We start from the raw sequence: 25,132 nt of genomic DNA, 5'->3' as shown, positions 1-25,132 counted from the left end.
ACACATACTGGGGTGTCTATGTTACATTTGAAGTGCTTCTCTGCAGTCTTGTTTAGGCTGAGCGGAAACGGAGAATGTGCGATTTACTGCCGCAAAAGAATTAAAAAAAGGCTCTGCAAGCCCTCCACTAATTTCAACGGGACGCACGCTTACCGTTATTCGCTTGAGATCATCTTCCGAAGGTTGCTCGTATTCGTTCTGGTAGTACACGAGCCTGTGGATGAGTTCCTCCTGCTCCGGACTGACGGGCTTCACTCCGTTCGACAGGGGCGACTTCTCCGGTTCCAACTGCTGCTGCACACGTACACACACCTCCGTGAAGCGTAACCACTCAACACGATTTACAGCATTCTTCCAGTACTGCCAACTTCCAGGCACACCCGTCAGTAATCACACTCATGCACAAAATTCAACAAGCGGTTCACAAACGCTAAAAAAATTTACGCTGGAAACTAATCTCTAGAAAATAATTCACACTGCTTATATTTATATTCATTATTCAGATAATCCATGCATTAAGTCTTTTAAAAATCACACCATGTTTGGCAAAACACATAATAATTAAAAAAACTAAAAAAAAACTGTACAATTTAATTTCATGTTTGGAAAGTACTTAACAATTTTCACCTTATTAGAAGAGATACATTAGCTATATTATTCGTAAGAAACGTTATTTTGAGATATTCTGAATTTTATCTGTTTTCGTAATAAATGCATTACATTCTGAAATTCTGTAACTGGACATCTAAATCAGTAATAATTACTGATGATACATAACACTTGGCAGTACTGTTAATCTAACATATGTTTGTGATTGGCAGCATTTAGGGGCATAGCCTTGAATTTCATTTTGCAGCATGATATTTTTCTGGCATTGTTTGTTTACACGAGACAGACTAAAGCCACACTGACCACTACACAAAAGGTCAACACCGGAGAAATGTTCCTATTACAAGAGTTTGCAAGGTACAAAGGGCCAACACTGCATTGCCAGCTATCCAAAGCAGCACAACCTTTCAGCTCACCTTAAGGTCTGGATCTTTCATACCAACCATTTCAGGGGAACCGTTGGTGGTCGAGTTGGGCTTGTCCTTATCCTTCTGGGCTTTCTTCTCTTTTCGTTTCACCATGCACTGGTATTCAGGTACAACACCTGGAACATTTCCCATGCTTCGAGTCAGCCACAATTTACTACAAGAGGCACGTTATGCATTAAATATAGGTGAACAATCTGGGTATCAGACCGCAGAGACTATGTTTACATTCTTTTCGCCTTTACACGAACAAAATTTTAAATGCTTAAACTGAACTATGTGAAGTTGATTAAGTACCTATATAGGTAAAGATATGCAAAATTTGCTGTATTTTTTGTTGTAGGCTAGAATCTACACAATGGTTAGAGGGGCAATATTTTATTCATTCTTTGAATGAATCATCAAATGGTGAAGAGTGATTAAAATAATTATTTTGAACATACACCATTACTAGAGCCTGGAGAAATTGGCGCTTTCAGTTAACTCAAGGATAGATTGAGCAATCCCCTACTTAGTCGGGCAAATGCCACCTGCCCATTGGCTATTGACTCAGACATGTCAACTGGTTTGCTTGCGATTCGATACTTTTATGGTTGAAAGTTTTTCATTGGCTCTAAGTTCTTTCGACAAACTATCAGCCAATCACAGAAATAATATGATGGCACATTTGTTTGTTTCTAAAATATTGCGAAATGAATCCATGAATTTTTCCAGATTGCCAAGGAAAATACACAAACACACAGAATACTAGTCAAAATCAGCCAATGTCAAATTTGGTTAAAAGAATAAGTTTAAAGGAAAAAATTGACCTATTCAACATGAGAGGTTATCAGTGAAGAATATTTTTTAGGTTACTTTATTTTATTTATTTTTTTCCTTCAAATCTTTTCCCTTGAATATTGAATCCTTCGAATACCAAGAATTAGACAGTATTGCACTTTGAATGATGTGGGCTGATTTCAGCACTTGGTAGGACAATACTGGGTTTCAGTTTGAGATAGCAAATCATCCATACATGCAAAGAACTCAATTTTACAAATTCCATGAAAGCATGAAAAGTACATAACTTACATTCTGGCCTCATGCCAACACTCAAACACTTCTTCAGTCTACATTCCTGGCACTTCCGCCTCATGTACATGTCTATTTCACAATTATTCCCGTATTTGCACTGGTACACAGCATTCTTCGTGATACTTCTTCGGAAGAAACCTGCACAAACACACAAAAAAAAATTATTAAGTAGGTATTATTTTTTCACTCGCATACAACAATATATTTTTTTTCTTTAATTACGACATGGATTAAAGATACACAGCGCTCAAATAAACTTTGATACTTTTTTCAAGGGATATTTGTTTAGGCCTATTCATTCAGTCGGCATTCGGAGGTTGTTTAATCAATGGATGGATTTGATGAACCATTGTGATTCCAATTGGTTAAAAAGGCTTATCATACAATTTAAAATCTCCTTTTCCCAATTTACTAAATTTTATGTGACAAATTCTTTGCTGTTTGCCTTAAATAAATATTGCTTGTAAATATTTTACCACACCACTGGTTAAGAATTTTTAGCAGTCAGCAATCTAGCAGTTTGAAATAAAGTTGGACCATCTCCGACTGCCAGCTATACACTGCAAAAGGGCCTTAACTCAACCAGACTGGACGACTACCGACTGCTGGACAAGTTCAAGCAAACACTGTGCAAGACACAATACCACGTAAACAAGTGTCATGGGGCTGCTACCTGCCAATTACCTACCGACTATTTGCTGCACATTCCATCTTGTCTAAAAGGCATTTTTTTTTAAGAGTGTAACAAATTTCAGGCTCCTACATTATAAGGTTTATCTGCCAAATGAGCAATCAAAAACATGCTTAATGGTAGAAACAGAATTTAAGGTTATATTATCTCATGGCACTTTGCATGTCTGACTTTCGTGTAGCTTGTATGTTTGAAAGTTCACGAGGCCTAGAACATTAAATACTGTAACTACTGTAATAAAATCATGATTATACTATTAATAATTTTTAACAAAAAGCATGCATGTGTCTGATTTGTAAAACAAATTCATTAACCATTTTTTTTAAAAAAAACCTGTTTAATCAGTTATGCTAGAAATTTTGTGAGGCAATGACAGATCACAGACCCAGTTATGTCTATTTTTTAAAAACTACTTTTTGATATTCTTACCATTCAACAACCCTGAGTAGATGCCTGAATAATCTGCATTTGTACCTCTACTGATATATATATATTTTTTTTTTTAATAAATGTGAATACCTATAAGCAGGGGCGCAACAACCGGGGGGGGGGGGGGGGGGGGGGGGAGGGTTGTTTGCCCCCAATCTGAAACACCTTGAAGTGGGGGCAAACGGGGGCAAAGAAAGTGCGGTGTAATTAATTTTTAGATAATAAAACTATTTTCCCGGGGGAGGACCCGGACCGCTTCAATAGGGGGGATCGATGATTCTTTGATTCTTTATGAAAAGGTATATTGCAACACCCCCCCCCCCCCCCCGGAAATTTAGTTGTTGCGCCCCTGCCTATAAGCTCTGACACTATTCTATGATTTATGTTGACATGCATGACACACTACTTCTGGTATATTTCAGAACTGTAATGTTAATTTACTGAAACAATGTAAATATTCTGCATCATTTCAGAAATAAAATGCTAATTATGACATTAGAGAAATAACGTTAACCTGTAAGGTGTTATTCCTGGTCATGGGTGTATTTGTGTTATAGAGTGGTGGGTGCTTCTATTGCGGGCTTTGTATTAGTGTGGTGTCTTCTCGTCGTGCATAGGGCAACTAAAACATCTGAGTGGTAACCATAGTATTATAAGGCGGGGAAATTAAGATTAAAGGTGTGATGCTATTTCCCTTGAGTGCTGGGAATTGCACAACAAATTTACATTCTTTCCGGGTCGTCGATTTTGTGTCCATAACTTTAGATGCAATTTGTGCATAGGTACCGCATAACTTATGTCTCCAATTAATTATATTCGCAAGAGACGTAATTTTCATCCTACCAGGGTTAACCCAAGCATTGTAAAAATGTGTGAGTCCTTCGGTAGGTACTCGCCAGAGATTTGTAACATCTAACCTCGGTAACGAACAAATTCACGCGTTCTCATGTTGCAATTAAAGTTATAATACGAAATTTGGACAAGAAATTTAACGTATAATATTACAAAATAATGCAGAACGTGATAAGTATACGGAAAGCGTTCTCCAAATACCATAGAAAAGAATCTGTTGACACGAATCACGCATAGTATCGGAATCTGCCGCTAGAATCCTTCACCGGAGCAGCTACATCGATTATTGAATCATTCGATATACAGATCGAAATTTTAACTTTATAATGAAACAACGGTTACAATAAAAACGAAAAATACTTTAAAAATAATAAACTACATTTTGACAAGCGATTTTTATTAAAATACTGCTGATCTTGAAAAATGCATTGAAGAATTAATACTATAACGTTCCCGTCTTTACGCACACATGAATCACACGCAGTTCCTACACCCGCCGTTAGAATTCGCTGTCGAAGCATTTACGTCGACTATTGAATTGTTTGATTAGCAAACAGAACTATATTGTCGCGGGTTGAAATTTTGCAGGGTTGTTGAAATCAAATTTAGGGACTTTACTGACGGGACTCTGGGCTGGCTGCTCTGTTCACTCGTCAGCGCAAGTGGCGTGACCATGTAATTGGGGCACGGGGCCGGCGCGGCGCGCTGCGGGCTTGCAGAATTTTGTTTGTTCGTTTGGCCGCGCGCTGGCGCAGCCACGGGCCGCAGTTACTGGGGCGCGCTGTCGTAACAAGCCGCGCGGTGTGGCCTGCACATTGGGGTAGAGGGGGGGTAGTCTTCCCAGATGTTCTAGTTAGTTGTTTAGTAAATTTGACTTCAATAACGAGCTTTTGTTATGGTAGGCGCGGCAGGGCGCGCGAATTTAAGCGCAAGTGATTGGTGACTCGGGGCTCACTCAGGCGGAGGCTATGCGTCTCACCTGTGGTCACGAGTTGTTAGTTCGTTCGTGATGTAGGAATTCAGGCTCACTCAGGCGGAGGCTATGCGTCTCACCTGTGGTCACGAGTTGTTAGTTCGTTCGTGATGTAGGAATTCAAGCTTTCGGGCGGAAGCTATGGTCGACGCCAGAGGCCACGAGTCGTTTAATTTAAGTTAGGTCATAATGTAGTCGTCAAGCTTTCGGGCGGAGGCTATGGCCCTCGTCAGGGGTCACGCGTCATAGTTTTTAAAATGTAATGTTCGTTCGGGATTTCAAGGGCAGGAGAGGCCCCTACGTTATTTTTTTAAAGTAATCGATCAAGAAAGGCTTTTCGGAAAATGTGAGTATGGACTTATCTTTGTTTTAATTTTAAGTATTAATTATGATTTGAGGTATTCGGAAGGACTAGGGAAGTGTTTAGTGAAGTTCTCTCATTCTCTCTCTTGTAAGGTCGTTCAATCGTTAAGGAAGTAAAGAGATTATTGTTTTAAATTGTAATCCCGCTATTTAAATGTTCTTTAAAATGATGTTGAGTATTTGACTTTAAGAATAAAATAATTTTAATTAAGTATTATGTTATTTTGCAAAATCTCCTTAGTTCAGCTCTCACCAGACATCCTGTACGGGATGACGAACCTATGATCCTAGGTACAGTAAAGTATTTTATGAAGTTAAGACTAGTTGATGCCAAGCGAGTTGTTTCTATGTAAAGAGCTACGATTCTCGCCCCCCCCTCTGAAGGTGGATCGTGAAAGAAATGGTAGAGTTCGCCGGATAGGTTCTATTTCTGGAGAGAGAGAGAGGTAGATTTTTATGTTTATTATTAAGTTAGTTTCAGCTTCTGATAGCAGGTTATTAAGAGTTTACTTGAGGAGAGGATTACGGAATTTAATCTAAGTGGAGGAAGTCTTTGAGATTTTTTTTTTGACGTAACAGATGTTTATTTGAGTATACTTGTAAGGATAAAGTTTATAGTGATAAGTTGTTTTAAGTCGTTGAATTTATTGTAGATTTATATCGGGGATTATTACGTGAGGAGAATACGTTATAAGTTAAATGCTTATTAGAGATAATGCAAGTGGTTTAATTTAATTGAAATTAATTTTAAGATTGTAGGTTAAGAGAGTTAAAATTTAAAATAAAGTTTTTTTCGTAAATAGGAATTATTTTCAAGAGAAGTTTGTTTTGTTTTCGTGCGCGTAGGAGACGAGACGTACGAATTAAATCAGTCGAGGGAAGGATAAACGTTAGAAAGGAATTAAAGAGAAAACGAGAGTTTATGTAAAAGAGAGTTATAGAATTTATAGTGATGTTTTGTTTTAATTAGAAAAATGTTGAGAGTTGTTTCAGAACGACACGTCAGTGGACGTGGCAGAATGAACACGTGACGGGGAGGTGCTGAGACCTAGCGGAGAACGGAGGAACCGCAAGCGAGGGTTGGCGCTCCTGATGGAATTCGGTGACGTCACGAGCACGTACAGAGACGTGGACGGCCGTGACCTTGTTTTGATCAGCTGTACGGTAACTTAGCGATAAGAAAATAGACTATGGGTTAAATAAATTTAAATTTAAGTGTGTTTTAGGAGAAGAGGAACTTTCAGTATGTAAGTAATTTAATTTAAGAAGTGTATGATGTATAGGCTAGAAGTGTTTCGTTGTAAGTTGTTTATGTTTTGTTAGTTAAATCCTACCTCGGTTTTAAAAATATTTTTTTGGGATTTGTAAACAGTAATAAGGAGGTACACTATAAAATCAATAAGCATTGATAAAAGTGGAAGGATAGTTTTTGTGTGTAGAGGGAATTTACTCCAAGGGAACAGAGAAAATTAATGTTTTCTTTAAGGCGAGGGACCCTAAGGTGAGGTGTTGTGTCCCTGGGAAGAAAGGGAATTGTAGCGCAGACCATAGGAGATGGGCTGACTACGGAATTAAGGGTCAGGAGAATCCTGAGAGTTGTGAGTAGTTTGGGGCAGGAGTTCCCCATGGTAGTACCGAAGTGGCTATCCTGTATGGGATAGGGTACCATTTCAATGAAGTTTGTTGGTGGGGTTAGAGCCCCCTGTGTAGTGGGCCTATAGCAGATAGGCACTACAGTGAAATTTTTGGTTATTTTGTGAGGTAAATTCCCTGGAGGTTAAGTAAGATTGGATTCAGTTAGGAAGGAGGGAAATGAGAAACATTGCTGTAGAGAGTTAGTGTACTTGCCTAATGTGAAATTGAATTTTACTAAATTAATTTAGGAGAAAGTTTTGTTCGGTAAATAAATAATAATGGAAGATAGCTAGATAATTAATTAATTTTTTTTGAGTAAGGTGTTTTAAGTAATGAAATAAAATAAGGTGAAGTAATTTATTTGAATAATTGGGGAGGAGTTTCTTTAAGAGTTTAGATAATTGTTTTTGAATTTATTGAGATATTCAGCCAGTGAAGTTTGAGTGTGAGAGATACAGTGAGATTTTAAGGAAATCGGTTGTTTATTAATTAGGACAAATGAGATTTTATGATTAAGAGTCAGTAAGCATAGTTAAAATTTACGACATGATATTTGTTGACAGTTTACAGTTATTAAGGAGAAAACAGAGTAATCTATTTATTTTTATTTTAATGGTTTGAAGATAAGATTATGAATTTTTTTTGGAAGTTTCTTTGGCATGTTGGAATAATTTTTTTTGATTTTTAGAATTTACAGAGAAAATTTAATTGATTTACATTAGTTTGGAAGTATGGAGGTTTAGTGTTCGATTAGCCCTAACTTGATGGTCGGATCCCAAAAGAATGCCGTAAAACCGATAGCCAATTGAGAGGAATGCGGTAGGCACTTGTGTAGAGAGGGGTTGTGGGAAAACTCCTTGGGACTGATGGCAGATCAGGGGCCCTAAATAGTGTGTGATGCTGTAAAACCAGTGCAGGGAAAGCCTGGTATGCTTAAATTTTTGGGCACAGGTTATGTAAACCTGGGGTTCCATGGGATTTAGTCATGTTAGCTGCTGTGAGACATTAAGATTTCCAGGCTCCATAGTAAATTCAATGTAAATTTTTGTTTTCTTAAAATAATAAATTTGTTTTTAATTTATTTGAGATATTTGATTTGGAACAGTGAATACAGACCCCGAGGAATAAGAGTTGTCATGCTGTGAGAGGAGAAGGTGGTAGGCCTAAAAGGGTACAGGCACCACAGAGGTTATGTGCATTGCATAATTTAAATATAAGGAAACTTGAGAATTTGAAATTTTGTTGTTGGTTTGTACACCCATAAGAAGAGTATAGGCAGAATTTTTATTGTTATGAGATGTCTAATTTAATTGAAAAGAAGAAAGTTTAAAGATGCAAGGTAACATTATTATTGTAATAATTGAAAGAGATTAAGAGGTAGAGAGAAATAGGCAGTTTTTGTTTGTAAGTACTAAAGTTTACATATAGAAATTTAGTAACTAAGAATGAATAATAAGTTAAGTCTAGTGTAAAAGTTTTTTTTAAGTTTGTTAAGTTAAGAGTCACAAGTAAATTTTTTTTTAGAGAGAATGTCTTTGATAGGAAGTATTAGAAACTTATGGGAATTTTAGGGTAACATAAATAATGTAGGTAATGAATAATAAATAGATGGTAGGTCTTAAGTTAGGATTAACATTTGAAGCAGAATTTAATTAAGAAGAAGGAAAATAAATAGGCCTAATGAAAAGAACAAAAAAAGGATTTTATGGTAAAGCATTTTTTTTAAGTAATAAACAATGAATAATAATGTTGTTTCAGGGTAATGTGTACTAATAATACAATTTTTTTTTTAGGACCAAAGAACAGGAATTATGTAATTTAAATTAACATGTATTTTTGAAACTGTTACAGATTCCTTAAGATGAGCTGAGCAGCAGTCCAGTTTACAAGATGACAAGAGTTCGAGAGACAAGATACAAGATCACTGAAACAAGAGCCAAGACTGAAGATTCAAGAGAAGAGAAAGCTGGCAGCCATGGACTTACAAGTGGAGATTAATAAGGTCATGTAAAGTTTTATTTTTTTTATGGAAGACAGTAACTGGAGTTTTTTTTTTGTTATAAACATTATTTACAGAACTTTTTAGGTTATAGTAATGTAATGGAACTAGTGAGTTGTGGTAGCTGTCAAAAAGAACTAATACCTTAAGTTTAATTTTTAAAGTTAATTTTCTTAATTTACAGAGGGATTAGTAGTTTTTTTTTAAACCTTATTTAGGTTGGAATTTAAATACAATAGCTTATTATAAATGTGTACGAACAGTTCAAGTTCACAGTACTGATAGGTAGGTCAGATGATCTTATTGATTTTGATGATTTGTTGTTTTGAGTTGATTTTTAAGTGTTGTGAATTAGACAATGAAATAGTTCTGAAAACTTAAATTATTTCAAGCTAAGAAATAGTAAAGTTAATTGTAACTCAAAGGACACCAGAATTTAATTTTTTTTTGAATTAGTAATGTTTGAAAATTTTATACTTTACAAGAAAGGTTATAAACAAACAGATCGGATGGAACAAGGATGCAGTAAATCACAATTTCATTTAGAATTATTGATTAGCTTTTGAGGTTATGAAGTAAAAGTAATTATAGTTTAAAAGTTTGAATAAAAAAAAATGTTTTCTTTTTTATTTGTTTGAAATAGAAAGTTTAAAAGTTAATTAGTCATGATCTAGGTGGGTGATGGGGTGGGAATTGGCCACTCTTTTTCCCTATAACCTCCCTAACATGGCCTTCTATTACAACTAACAGAAATAAAGAAGAAGAAAAATGAAGAATTATTAGTTAGAATGTTTCTTTCATGAAGATACCTGATGAACTTTTTTTTTATTGTTGGGAAGAATAGTAGCAAGATTAATCAGATGTTTTACTCAGAAGAAGAAGAAGAAGAAGATAAAGCAGTTTTATGACTCGACAAGCCAGAGATTGGTGTTTCCCCTCTGCGCTTCTATTGACTACGTTGTTTACTCTCATGGGATAGCTGGTTCGGCACCATGGAGAGAGATTGGTGGGCATTGTGGTTGCCCCCAGAAGAAAAGAAGAGTAGAAGAGGTTATGGGTGGGTCATGTGAACTGACCTTCAACCCAGTTACTTCGTGGGGACTATTTGCTGTATAGAGAAGATCAAGACTCAAGAGTTAGGGAAAATTATTGGAGGTCATGTTTCCCTTCCTTAAGTTTTTCCTATCAAATTATTTGCCTGATTAGATTATGCTAAGGGTGGGATACTTTATGTTAGCAGTTGAATTAATTAATTTTATTTTTTTGTGTGTTTGCATCCTTGCCCATCGATTGCAGTTTAGTAGTTAGTTTTGTATTTGTCAGGCGTGATGGTAATGCCTGTTGATGATGTTTCAGAATTGTAATCTGTTCGTGATGAGGATGGCACAACTCCGAAGCAGATGTGGGGAGAAGTTGTGAGCTGCCCTGGAAGCCAGTCCAGTAGCTGTTGGAGTTGAGTGGTGTTTGCTGATGGCCAGCCCAGGGAGCTACTCTTCTCGACAACACTGACTTCGAGGAGTTGCACCAACCTTCACGAGATAAGAGTTTAATTAATTGAAACACTGTAAGGACACTTAATTTTTTTTGAAGAACGAAAGAAGTATGGTAATAAACGGAAACTGAAAAAAAAAAAAAATAATAATTATCAAGAATTTGCACATTGTTTAACGAATACTGAGAAACTAAGAACAGTAATTTAATTTGTAAAGAGAGCTTCACTAACAGAACAATTTTTTTAGAATTGAGAACTCGAGCCTCTGAAGGTTCCTGTGAGAACAAACCAGATAAAAGTTTTACATTTAATTTTATGAATACTTGTTGTTTTAAAATAAATCTTATGCAGAATCTAGATGTATGTTCAGACAGCAAGGAACTAAGAAAATTATTATTTTTGTGAAATGAGGAATTTATAGTTATGGTTTAATGGAAAAAGACAATTTGTAATTTTGAGGTAGCTCGATGGGGCTCGAGCTCTGTGAGGGGAGGGTTATGTCGCGGGTTGAAATTTTGCAGGGTTGTTGAAATCAAATTTAGGGACTTTACTGACGGGACTCTGGGCTGGCTGCTCTGTTCACTCGTCAGCGCAAGTGGCGTGACCATGTAATTGGGGCACGGGGCCGGCGCGGCGCGCTGCGGGCTTGCAGAATTTTGTTTGTTCGTTTGGCCGCGCGCTGGCGCAGCCACGGGCCGCAGTTACTGGGGCGCGCTGTCGTAACAAGCCGCGCGGTGTGGCCTGCACATTGGGGTAGAGGGGGGGTAGTCTTCCCAGATGTTCTAGTTAGTTGTTTAGTAAATTTGACTTCAATAACGAGCTTTTGTTATGGTAGGCGCGGCAGGGCGCGCGAATTTAAGCGCAAGTGATTGGTGACTCGGGGCTCACTCAGGCGGAGGCTATGCGTCTCACCTGTGGTCACGAGTTGTTAGTTCGTTCGTGATGTAGGAATTCAGGCTCACTCAGGCGGAGGCTATGCGTCTCACCTGTGGTCACGAGTTGTTAGTTCGTTCGTGATGTAGGAATTCAAGCTTTCGGGCGGAAGCTATGGTCGACGCCAGAGGCCACGAGTCGTTTAATTTAAGTTAGGTCATAATGTAGTCGTCAAGCTTTCGGGCGGAGGCTATGGCCCTCGTCAGGGGTCACGCGTCATAGTTTTTAAAATGTAATGTTCGTTCGGGATTTCAAGGGCAGGAGAGGCCCCTACGTTATTTTTTTAAAGTAATCGATCAAGAAAGGCTTTTCGGAAAATGTGAGTATGGACTTATCTTTGTTTTAATTTTAAGTATTAATTATGATTTGAGGTATTCGGAAGGACTAGGGAAGTGTTTAGTGAAGTTCTCTCATTCTCTCTCTTGTAAGGTCGTTCAATCGTTAAGGAAGTAAAGAGATTATTGTTTTAAATTGTAATCCCGCTATTTAAATGTTCTTTAAAATGATGTTGAGTATTTGACTTTAAGAATAAAATAATTTTAATTAAGTATTATGTTATTTTGCAAAATCTCCTTAGTTCAGCTCTCACCAGACATCCTGTACGGGATGACGAACCTATGATCCTAGGTACAGTAAAGTATTTTATGAAGTTAAGACTAGTTGATGCCAAGCGAGTTGTTTCTATGTAAAGAGCTACGATTCTCGCCCCCCCCTCTGAAGGTGGATCGTGACAATATAATGAAACGGCTTTTATAAAAGAGAAAAAGGCATGGAAAAAAAAACAACACAAGCTCTGGACCTAATTTTCGACGCGGATTTTTTTTTATCAAACTACCGCCTATCTTGTTGGAAATTCGTTAAAACAGTTAATACTACAAAGTTTCTTTTTTTGGCTTTGTGAAGTTTGGTTCCGCCATACGTCAGAGATGGCAGCACCATGGTTACATTCACGTTCACGAAATCACTCCTACCAACTGCTGCATACAGAGAGTTACGACGTTATACATAAACATTTCTTGCATTCGTTTCTTTAGGCGAAATAATGTTATGGTTACCACTCAAAGGGAAGCCTACAACGCACGTGGTTTCGGTTCCCTACCACGTTCGTGCAACTTCGGATTTCTCTCAAAAATTGAAATGAAAAAAAAAAATTGAAGGGTTATGTTAGGTTAGGTCAGTCACAACATGCTTGTTTTCATTTGAAACTTCTGATTTAGCGGCTGAAGTGGCGTTAATACCAGAACGCAAAACTTCGGAAATCTTCGGAAATTCTTGCAGGGAACCGAAACTACGTGAGTTGTAGGCTTCCCCCCCGCTGAAACACGTCGCAAGGTTCCCGCGACACCACAGAGACGTGTTCGCGCCGGGAGACCCCCCTCACCTTTGCAGCCCTCGCAGGTGAGGGCGTTGTAGTGGTAGCCCGACGCGCGGTCGCCGCACACCAGACACAGCTCCTCCTGCTGGCGGGGCACAGGGCCCTTCTTCTTCTTGGCGTCGCTGCCGTCCAGGCTGTAGCCGTTCAGGCTGTTGGGCGGCGACAGGTCCTCCCGCCCTGCGGCAACAACACACACGACTTCGTGAACTCGCGCGTAACAACTACATGGGGGGAAACAACTCATGAAACACACGGCCACCTTGGGAGGGAGGTTAATGGGGTCCGGAACCCCGTCTTTTTTTTTTGCTTCAGGAATTTAAATTAAAAAAAAAAATAGTGAAGGCAGAATGTGAAAAATAAGGAAACTATGTCGTATGGATCACGTGGAAAGAACTAATCTGTGCGGTAGTACACAGGGGCGCAACAACTAAATTTCCAAAAGGGGGGGGGGGGGGCAATATACCTTTTTATAAAGAATCATCGATCCCCCTATTGAAGGGGTCCTCCGACGTGGAAAATGGTGCTATTTAAGCAGTTTTATTATCTAAAAATTGATTACACAGCACTTTCTTTGCCCCCGTTTGACCCCACTTCAAGGTTTCAGAAGGAGGGGAAAATAGCCTTCCCCCCCCCCTCCCGTTGTTGCGCCCCTGGTAGTACATGCATGCCACACTCTACTTCTGGTACATTTCAGGAATGTACGTAAGGTTACAGAGAGCTTTATTTGGAATAATTATTGTAATCCTTATAGAGGGCTACAATAAATGCATTTCTTCACAACATCTAGTCCAACACGCCTCACACACAGAACAGTGTTTGCAAGAAGTCTATATTTAATGCCGTTTTGCACACGTTGTTAGTTGTAAGAGTGTCTTTTCTACAAAATTGACATGTGGGTTTCGTGTGGTAAATAACATTAATATAATTATTTATCATCGTTTCAACGAAAATATCAAACGATTGACTTAAAGAAAAAAGTATTAAAACAATTAAATAAAGACCAAAATATAAAATGTTCAGTTTTCTTTTCTCGAGCAAAATCATCACTTGAATTTCTGTGTGTAAACGTTGGACTTCTAAAAGACTACTGCTACCTCATATTTTAATTTAGCGTCACAGTATTCTTTTAAATTTCAATTGAAAATAAAACATTACCCCTCCTTCACAACATCCTGGCTACGGCTTCCAGCAATGCAATTTTTGCTACGACTACAAGTTTGTGAGCACGAAGATACAAAAACATGTGAGCTAGTCTTTCAGTACTCGTCAGAGATGTGTAACATCTGACCTCGGTAAAGAACGAATTCATGTGTTCTTCTCATGTTGCAAATACACTTATACATGTCATACGAAACTCAGACAAGAAATGTAACATACAATTCTTTAAAATAATACCGAGCGAGATAAATATGCGCAAATAGTGTTTTCAGATAAATTTCTGGACTGGATTCACATCCGCCGCTTGAATTCTCTGCTGGAGCAGCTACGTCGACTATGATATAATTTGATCAGCAGACCGCAGTTTTAAACCATTTATCGAGATGGCTCCCATAAAAGCGAAAATGACTTGACAAAAAAAAATACTAAACCCTGGCTTTGGATTTGATTTTCGAAAAAGGAATTAAATTAAAAATACTGCTCATTTTGTCAAAATTCATTAAACCGTTAATATTATAAAGTTATCCTTTGGCTTTGTGAACTTTGGCTCGCGCCATCATCCACAGATGGCAGCACCGTGTTTTCACATTTCCGTCCCATGATACTTCCGTTCCATTTACGAAATCGCTCCCACAAGCCTTATACCGAGAGCTATAAGATGTTACACGTCATCAATAAACATCCCCACGCCTCATCTTGCGGGTACCGTACAACCAATTGACAATAGCGTGCGATGCGCCGCGCATCAAAACGACATCCACTCACGGGGTACCAGCGCGCGTGCAAAATGAGTCGAGTCACCGACAGGAAAGGTCACTAGCTATTCCGGGTCCGGAATGCTAAAACAACTGCAGTCGGTCGCGAATTTCTGCAGGCTCGCAGCTATCTCGTGAGGTTGCAAAGTCCTTGAGTAAGGGTGCTTTGCCACGAAGTATAAACATTTTTTACACCGTACCACGGCGACATGCAATGCGGGACAGCGATTATGATATTGTACTGAGAGAAAAAAAGTATACATTGTTGTGAAACCAAAACTCTGTACCAGCAAAACCAATTAACGATGTTAATGGTGTAGTATCCTAAATATTTTCGTTTCTAATATTCAATGGGTTTTTTTACAAGTGATGTTAAATAAATTCGTCATATAAACATATTTAATTGTTTATAAACTTTTTTCCAACTAAACAAGTACTTATTTAATGGTTTTAAGGAAACAATTTATGTATCGAAAGTATGAAATCAATTGGTGTACAGTTATGGATTAACAATTTGTACGTATGTAACTTCATCTACGAACTCTTAATTTTTAGTTTCAATCATTAAATAATAAAAACTAGGTCTTCCCAAAAAAACCCTGAAAATATCAGGTTTTTATGGTTTCATGAAAACCTATTTTTTTATTTATTTAATAAACTATTAACTAAAAAAAATTAAGGAAAAAGCTACAGACAAACGGTTATTCCAAAGTTGTACAACACGTGATTTCGTGCTTTCCGTACATGCCAGGATCAACATAAAATTGTTCCTTCAAGTTCATAAACACCGTTAAATAAAGACTTGTTTAGTATGAGAAAACATTTTAAACATTTTATGAACAATTAAATATGGTTACATTATGAATGTATTGAAAAGTCGTTTGTTACATTGTGCTTATTAATCAGCGCAGTCAAGTTCCTGGAAAGCTGTTCAGGAAACTTTTTACAAATGACTATAACTATTGGTGGTATACTGGGACAACACAAAGCATTAACTGCCCGGGCGAGAATCTGAACTCAGTATTACCACGGAATGTTTGTTTGTTTTATTTTTCTGTGTCGATACGGTTGCTTTTTTATGTAAATGTAGAAAAAAAATTCTGTAATTCTACTTGATTGTTACAGTTCCTCCGTTAAATAAAATGTACTGCGTGAAGACAAGGCGCACGAACGGACACTGGAAGACACTGGAAGATAAAATGGCGCCTCGGAAGGAAGGATTCGGGTCGCTCGCTGACGGCGTGTTTCGACCGCAGGACCGGTTCCTAGACGCGAGGAGTTATTCCTGTCGAAGTCTCCCCCTCCAGTGATACAGTGCCCGCCATTCCCCGTTCGTAACCCCCCTCCCCCCTTCCATTAACAAACCAACCCTACAACTTGGAATAGTAAAATCGGTAAATAAAATATTATATAGGCCTATATTTTTCCCCCAGGCTTCTTTTGATAATTCATGTTTTTTTTTTTTTTAAAAAAGTATATGAAATAGTTAATAATTGTTTCAAAAATGTTATTTTCTTTCACCGTGCGACCGTTTAACACATTAGAAATGTGATGTGTATAATGAAAACAACACATTGTCGCCTTCTATGCACAGAACCTCCGCGCCTTTAATAAAAGTTTTTTTTTTTTTTTTTTCGTTCGCGTCTTGCGAAGTTAGATAGCCCCCGGTCTTACTGTTGTGTGAAAGTTATAAACAAGTGAAAACGTGAATATGTCGTGTATTTCTTACAGGCACATAACGTATACGTATTTAATTTTTTTTTTCCCTCGGAACGCCTTTTAACTTTATCGATTATGAAAAGGCGGAAATGCAAGCCGGAAAGCATTAAGTTTAAAGTTTGTCAATGCTTACGTTCAGGAGCGTACTCAAGGAAGTAGGGGGGAATATAAGCCCCCCCCCCCCATCCCCCCGCCCTTGCCCAAATTTCTAAAAACAAAAATCAATCTTACTAACAAATGGAAAAATATTTAAAGCGAACAGCGGGAAAAGTGGTCCAATTTCATCCTCCTCCCCCCTTTTTTCCCCTACAAATTGAAATTCTTCGTACGCTCCTACTTGTGTGTGTGTGTGTGTGTGTATGTTTTGCGTGGGGGACGCACCACAACGCCGAAATACACTAACGCCGAAAAATGTCATTGCAGGACTGCCACAAAGGTTAGGTTAGGTTAGACTAGGTTAGGCAAGGCTAGGATAGGCTAGGTTAAGTTAGGTTATATTACGCTAGGTTCGGTTAGGTTAGGTAAGGTTAGGTTTGATTGTGGTATTTCGGCGTTAAGGCACATTTAAGAAACACACACAAATTCATTCTGTTGTTATTTCGGCGTTGTGGTACACAGCAGTTTTCTAGCTGTCGGCGTTGTGGTCAATTTTGACATTCGGCGTTATGGTATTTCGGCGTTGTGGTAACGACCCTTTTGCGTGGAACGTGGAGGTTTCCAAGCGCTCGTCCCGTCGACTCCGCCAGGAGTGTTCGGGCTGTAACCGCGGAGCGAACAACACAGGAAATGCTACAAGATGGAGTGGTGAGGGAGGAAGGTGGCAGCACGTTCTCCAGAGAACCTGGCGGTCGCGCTTCGCGGCGCATGCGCGGGCCGGTCGACCTTGACATTACTGCACGTCGAACCGAGCCCCGCTCTGTCGGAGGAGGAGGTGGAGTGGGGGGGACAGCGAGCTGCTCCCAGCCGCGCGGAGCACACGGCGACTCGCCGATAGCGACCAACGAGCTCGGCTGTTCACCAGCTAGTGAGCGTGTCGTCACTGTCGTCACTAGCCTCGACATGAGCAGTAGCGGATACAGAGAGAGGGGGGGGGGGGGGGCTAAGGGGCTCAAGCCCCCTCCAAAAGCATCTGGGTCCACTATTGTTTTAGTGTTTGCCTTGATGAAGCCTAGCCTCAGCTGGGTCAAGCCCCTCCCAAACCAAAATCCTGGATCTGCCACTGGACATGAGCTCTGTGCTATCCAAGTCGGTGAGATGGTCTTCTCCTAAACATCATTCGGCGTGGGAACGAGCATAAAGGTGTAATTCTAGTCCCGTGAGTGCTTCCAAGAATCTCTACCGGGGTAGGAAAAAAAACGCACTCTAGTGTCATTTTCACTATTCTAAAATTAAGTAACCGGAACTATACTCATTCGCCCTCAGCGTATCCTAGCTTTAAATTTCCCCTCCCTCCTTTTTTTTTTTTTTTTTCCCCCACGGAAGCTCTCCACACCGTATTTGTGCCCCTGTCACGCGGGACCCTTGATGTAAACATTCCATTTTCAACCGCGCGGCAAACAGAAACTCAACTGATTGTGCCCCGCAATTTGCGAACATCCTGCAAATGAATTTTACTTTTATCTTGACTTGATGTTTATTCCAGAAAAAAAATATATTGTACTGCGTGAACGTGTTTGGTCGAATTCCCAGACAAATTTGGTAAATACCTAATAAATACACGAATATTTCCATTAATACTGGAAAGGTATTCAGGAAACGGTCTACAAAGAACTTTGAAACTATTGGAGGTACTGGGACAACATAAATCATAAATGCCTGGGCAAGAATCCAAACCAATTGTTACCAACATTTTATTCTGTAGCGTATACAGTTGCTTTTGTGTAACTGTACAAAATTACAAATATCTGTTATTTTACATGATTATTTCAGTTCCATTTCCAGAACGTTCACGCCATTTGAAAAAAAAAAGTTTTGGTGAATCGTGTTTAAGGGAAAAGCGGAAAAGGGACGAGGGGGGGGGGTTAATTCTGGGAAATTCCGCGGTGTTCTCGCCGTACAAAGACTCGCGCCTGGTTCCGGTCGCTGTCCCGGGACCGGAAACCCCATTGTAAAACAAACAAAAAAAAAATTGAAGATACGCTGAAGATCTCGCGGTCACAGACAAGCAACCATACAGAAGCGACGTTGCAGGTCGATGCCTCGGCGACACTGAAATAAAGTCACGTGAATGTCTCTCAGATAAATTATAATTATGTACCTCGAAGTTAAAGAACAATATATCAAAGTTTTATTAATGTAATATAGTTGGCACCATGCACATGATTTGCATTTTTGGCTCTATGTATTGGTATAGAGCACATATCATTATGCCTGAAGTGCAATTTTTTGTAGCATACAAAGACTTACACAACTTTCTCGGGGGAAAAATAGCAATGAAAACACCAAACTATCATCTTGAATATATTATTTTCGTCTAATAAAGAGGTTTAAGATAAATGAGTTTAACTGATTACGTGGCCATTATCTGAAGTCTCTGGTCTTCTAGGTTCTAGTCGCGTCGAAAGAGAAGTTTTCACCCCGCAATTGCCATCTTCAGGGTAGCAGTTTACCTATACTGATGCCATGTAGATGGCGACTGCAAGGTCAACCGAAACGTCAGTGAAATCTTCGTCTAAGACGCGGCTAGAAACCGCTTCCCCCCCCCCCCCCCAAAAAAAGCCATGAAACTTCAATGTGTTTAAGGTTCACAAAAAAAATTATATTACTTGCGAATAAACCTGATAATAGTAAATTATACTTTATTTTGTTTTGTTTTACTTATTTATGTGCAAAATTAATACTGTAAAGCTAATCAGGGAACGGTTTACTCTTAACTTTAACATTTGGAGGTACTGGGATAACACGGAGCATAAAATTCCCGGGTGAGAATTCGAAAACCGGTATTCCTGCGAACAATATTTTGTAGTGATACATTTGTTTTAAGTGTAAAAATGTACATATACCCGTAATTTTACAGGAATATACCTGTTCCATTTACGGAAGAAGAAAAAATGAACGGTGTAGGCTACACGATGTCTAGAGACCGAAAAAAATTCGCGGATTCATTTCACGACAGCCTGAAATTCAGTGCTGCCTCTGCTATTGGCTCACAACTCACCTGGACGACTCTGGGCCGGTGAGAAACAACTCAACCGAAGCTGTATCGACTCACAGGCCGCTACGTTGGGACACCTCCACAAGACAGCAGCCAATGAGAGGGGTGACATTTGACCGAGTGTACGTAGAACTATGAAGTTCATCCTGGAGGTCATTTAACCAGCGAATTCTTCCGGTCCCTAACGATGTCTAAACATAACTGTCTCTGGCCGACTTCGGGACGTCAGCGCGTTGCAACACAAGAGCATCGCGAAAGAATTCCAAGAAAACGGTCTCCCACGCCGGACCGCGCGCGACAATCCACGCCGCGTCGAGTGAAAAGTCCGTGGGCGTCCCTACGAGGCGCCCGCGCGAGAGACGTCGGGAAGATGGAAATTGAAGCGTTCGCCGAAACGCCCGCGGAGGACAAGCGGTTCTAAGGCCGCGGTCCGTTGCCCCCCCCCCCCCCCCCCTTTCTTGTCAAAAGCTGAAATAACTGTCCGGGGTTCCTTCACATCCCGAAACCTATTGATCTGCGGCTATTGAGGAACGATATTCCGCCGTCTGGGTTGGAGACTAAAACTTCGTGTTGAAGTCAAAGGCTTGCGAAAAAAAAAAAAGGAAAGAATTTGAAAGCAAACTGACGGCAAAAGGGGGGGGGGGGGGGAAATTCGTCCCACTCACTCCACACGAAATGAAATTCTGCATACGCTCCGAAAATCGCGCAATCTTACCTGCCTCGATCTGTTGACTGACAACTGAATTGCTCATGGTGCATTCCTGACGTTCACAAGGTGATTTTAACAGATTCCTTAACACCGTCATGCTGCGAACTTTACTTCCTTCGTAAAGTAATTATTGCGATACTCTTCTTTGCGGACGTTAAAATATCTATTCAACGAGTGTAAAAGCTTGTGCCATTCAAACGATCCGCGACCGAATTTAAATTACTCAATTAAGAACCATTCCTGATCGGGTAGTCGAATCCACATTAAGTTCACTACACATTGGACATTACGTGGCATTTTAGATACGGCTTTGCTTTTCCTGGCGCACTAGGACAGTAGGACAACCAATGAAAAAAATATATATTTACAAAAGAAAAAAGAAAAAATTGTAAAAATATTTCGGAAACGTGTAGATGCATTAGAAACAGCTAAGCATTAGCTTTGTACATAGATATATAATATGATACGCGCTGGGTCGCATATTCGTGCTTCTGACGCGTGGTGTGTGGCATACTTCCGGGCGGGAAAAAAAGGCGTAGGGGGGGAGGGAGGTGGAATGGAGGAAGGGGAAGAGAGAGAGAGAGAGAGAGAGAGAGAGAGAGAGAGAGAGAGAGAGAGGAGGGTTTGAAAGTCAATCAGTGGGCAGTCGACAGAAGCACTTGAAGAGGTTGTGCCAAGGCCAGACTGTCTGCATCGATCAAACCAGAGAATAGCCGAATAGCCACCTTTTGCGTGTATGTGTGTGTGTGCGCTCACACACACATTCATACATGCATACATATATGAAACGTTTTTTTGGAACTTAGTTGCCTATATATATATATAATATATATATATATATATATATATATATATATAGGTATATATAAATAATTTTGGGATAAAAATTTTATGCTGTAACTCAGTGTTAAATCATAATTCGGGAAACTAAAATACTTGCTTCTTCAGATAAACCCCAGGAGTGTTTCTTTTTCATTGGCATTCATTTAACAATTCACGCTGTCATACTTGCGAAAAATGCTGTGGGAAAAATGGTTTTAAAAGGTTTTTTTTTTTTTTTTTGTAAAATCACGGGTTTATTTTTACAATGTACACATACTTCTTGTCTGATCAAACACGTCACCAATACCAGTGGCGCGCGATAGTTCCACCTATAGACATTATGGAAAAAAGAGACATTCCTATGGAGTGTTTAATGAGATATTTGAACCGAAAGACGATAATACTGGTTTCAACAGTTTTTATGCCATTAACATATACGCAACAAAATATACTTGCTCTTTCAAAATTGTGACTGTGAAACGATATTGATAAACGTAAACATCAGAGCCAAGTTTTATAGAAAACTTTTTTATATTGTAAAGTTTTCTGCTTGTTGCGTGTGTTGCATGCACAAAGGCCAAAATATGCACAGTATACAAACATACAAGCACTCCATCCAGAGATGACACGTGTCGATTAAAACTTACGCGCAAAAACTCCCCCCCCCCCCCCCCCCCACACACACACACACACACATCCCAAACCCCACGAGAATCCTACCGATTTGCGCTCTTGCTCAGAGCTATGGTTATATATCTAAGAAAAAATCACTTGACGAGCATTGGTCTATTATAACCTGTGTTACATTTTAAATTTGAGTCGCCTGGGTATCGATTTAGGCACAGTCTGTGTCCAGTAACCATTCTCAAATTTGATATTTCTCAAAAGCAGTACCAAATGTACGTCATGTCACTTGCAAAGCATTATATGGTGCATTGTATTTTTTTTTTGTAAATGGAACAAATATTTATGTAAAATTACAGATATTTGTAGAGTTGAACATGCTAATGAAAACAACTTTTTTCGCTTCAAAATAGTGTTTTGCGGTAATACTGGGTTCGGATTCTTACCCGGACATTTATGCTTTGTGTTGTCCCAGTACCTCCAATAGTATAGTTATTTGTAAACCTTTCCCTGAATATCTTACCAGTATTAACTTCGCACATTTATAAATATAATAAAACAAAATATATTTCCCGTGGTTTAAAAAAATAGCTTGAATTAAACATCAATTAAAATATAAAATAATGCGCCAATGTTCGAAAGAAATACTCAGTACTATTTCGAAAAACGTATTTCGTGTAGTATTACGAACTGTTTCTTGGCAAAAAGTTTCCAAAGTAATCTTTAGTAAAAGTGCAGGATTATTTTTTTTCCTGTGTTTTCGTTTACTACCAGTGACAAGCAAGTGAAGTTGTCCCAACAAATAATGCAGACAGAATAACAGCGGCAAAAGGATTCGCAGACCATCGGCAACTGCGTACTTTCGGAACTTTGTCGAATCTGAAACGAGTTAACGGTGGACACGGGCTATATGGGCGCGGGGGCCTTGGCCAATACAAAACAGGGTCACAGACTTTGCCCCCTCTCGATTACCACATCTGGGACGGGTCTAGACCACTTGACGAGTTTAGTGTGTCAGACGAAGACTGACACAAACCTCGATGGTTCGTCCACCTCTTTTATTTCGCCCTGCTTGCGTCGACGTCACAGAGGTTCGCTCGCCCTGTAGCCAGAGGAAATACAACAAACAGGGTGTTATCTTTGAAAGATCTGTGCAATGGGAATGCATGACTTGATGTAATCTCTTGGACATACGCCATTTGGAAAAAAAATATTGTGTTTGTTTCGTCTTCTCGTTTTGTCGTGTTTTTGTCTCGTTTCAACTGTTGTGCAGAATTTTTTTGGGTTCAATATTTTTGTGCTGTCATCATTTGTGGGTTGTTTTTTTTTGGTTCTCTTCTGTTTTGGAAAACTATTGTGTTTGTTTTGTCTTTTCGTTTTGTCGTGTTTTTGTCTCGTTTCAACTTTTGTGCTGAATTTTTTTGGGTTCAATATTTTTGTGCTGTCCTCATTTGTGTGGGTTTTTTCGTTCTCTTAGTCCATTTTTCTTTGTCAGTGAACCATCTAAAATACTGTATTACTTACAATAAAAACTGTTCTAAGGCGTAAACCAGCCTTGGAAAGCACTTTAGAACATATCTCGTAAAGAGGTTTTTAACTTATTTTGTCGTGATAAACCTGCAACTGAAGAATGTCGGTCAAATTCAGACTCATTCTGTAAGATGTAGGAACCAAATTCCAAAACGTACGACCAACACAGAGTGTTCACATAGGGACAGCCAGTTATCTGATGGATAGTTTTTTTTCTTTCGGAAATATAAAACTTTTACTGCAACACACGTAACTTTGGTTTATGCCGGGTTTATAAACGACGCAAGGAAATTCAAGAGCACAATTACGGAATAAGCATCTTACGAAATAAAATCACGATCGTTTGTGTTGCACGAAAATCGCACGCCATGGCGAACCCTACAACTTGGGATTGTAAAACAAAAAAATTAATTATTTCATCGGGATTTTTTCGAATTGCAAACTTTTTTTCCATGAAAACATGTGATATTCTTAACTAAGTGATTAAAAAACACAATTTGCTTTCATGTGTGATAGTTTGAAAACGTAATACGTGTGATAAAGGGTAAGTTTTTAGCCTTCTATGCACACTACATCTACATCTCACTTCAAATATGGAAGGTGGAAACGCAACACGAAACGCAAGAAGTTGAAAGTTGACCAATGTTGCGTGGCGTTTTTGCGTCTTGCGTACTCAATGAACGGGTGCTTGAAAACGTAATTTCTTTTTACTTTTAAGTCTTACGGTTCTTACAAAATTTATAAACCCGACCTTAGGATGTTATTTATACCCTATAGATAATTAGATTGCAGCTTCTGAAGTCTGGTAAGTTGGTAACTGCTTCGTCTTGAACTGTTCTGCACTATTCTGTTGTTTCCTTTGTCTCATTTTTCTTGGAGAAATAAAGACGCTTTTTATCTTTATCAATTTTAAGAGGCACACCTGCGGTGATAATTTCTTTCGCTGAGCCAGTTACACTGCTACAGTACAGCATAGTTTTCATTTGGTTTGAGAAAAAAATCATTTTACATAGTTTTTCTAATAGCTACGTACATTTAAAAAAAATTGCTTGATATTACAGAAAAGATAATGAAGTATTTCGAGACTTTATATAAAAAAAATAGGAGTGCGCAAAGCGTTTGCAAAGGAGTAAACAAGTATCAGAGCCTTAAACTTATTTTTAAAAAAACTGCTCTTGCAAGTACCACGAAGATTGAAACAGCCGTGGGAAGCGACGGTGAAAGAAGAGAGGTAGAGAGGGGGAGAGAGGTAGAGAGAGTGAGAGAGATAGAGTGAGAGAGGGGGGGGGGGGGAGTAAAGACAACGAGGTAGTGGAGGGAGATTCTTTTTCCGCGAAGGTCTACGGGAAAAGGGGAGAAAGAAAGAGTGAAAAAAATAAAACACGTACAGAACAAGTAAACAAACACCCGTGCTGAAAACATCAAACACTCCTTCTGGGTTCGGATCGCCTACTGAACCCAATCCCAAATGTTGCTGACAAAATGACGCGGTGGTTATTTATACAGACAGCTTACGTAGACACAGCTTGGCATATTGTATACTACGCAAGTCGTGAATACATTATGTATACGACTGTGTGATATAATACGAGAGATGACATTGTGTGAACATTATTAAATATTTAATAGAATTTTCTAACTCAGGAAGAGTTTATTTTATCTCAGCGATCGCGCATTTTTCAGAAGGCGTACCAGTAAAAGCACTGATAGGAAGACGAAAATGAAGCATGGTTGTTAAGATTTGGAAGTGATTATTCAGGTGTCAAATTGAATAGGAAAAGTAAAGAAAAAAGGTTGTTAGAAAAAGAATG

The 25,132-nt window shown here is 39.0% G+C and overlaps 1 protein-coding gene across 5 annotated transcripts in view; it reads right to left on the bottom strand.

The window, feature by feature from the left end:
• The window catches only part of LOC134536939 (ecdysone receptor), a 556,968-nt gene that overhangs the window by 15,735 nt on the left and 516,101 nt on the right, over positions 1–25,132 (bottom strand). For 2 of the 5 annotated variants that reach the window (XM_063377044.1, XM_063377047.1), the window contains 4 exons: positions 12,857–13,027; positions 2,106–2,246; positions 1,026–1,153; positions 154–294 (listed from right to left, as the gene is read on the bottom strand). In XM_063377044.1, coding sequence (XP_063233114.1) covers positions 154–294; positions 1,026–1,153; positions 2,106–2,246; positions 12,857–13,027 — 581 coding nt within the window. The remainder of the gene's footprint in view (positions 1–153; positions 295–1,025; positions 1,154–2,105; positions 2,247–12,856; positions 13,028–25,132) is intronic. The other 3 variants (XM_063377045.1, XM_063377048.1, XM_063377046.1) reach the window with 2 other exon arrangements.

This window comes from Bacillus rossius, chromosome 11 (assembly GCF_032445375.1).
Source record: "Bacillus rossius redtenbacheri isolate Brsri chromosome 11, Brsri_v3, whole genome shotgun sequence".
Classification (NCBI taxonomy): domain Eukaryota; kingdom Metazoa; phylum Arthropoda; class Insecta; order Phasmatodea; family Bacillidae; genus Bacillus; species Bacillus rossius.
The sequence above is the reverse complement of the archived record's forward strand: the minus strand, read 5'-3'. Positions and strand labels throughout refer to the sequence as shown.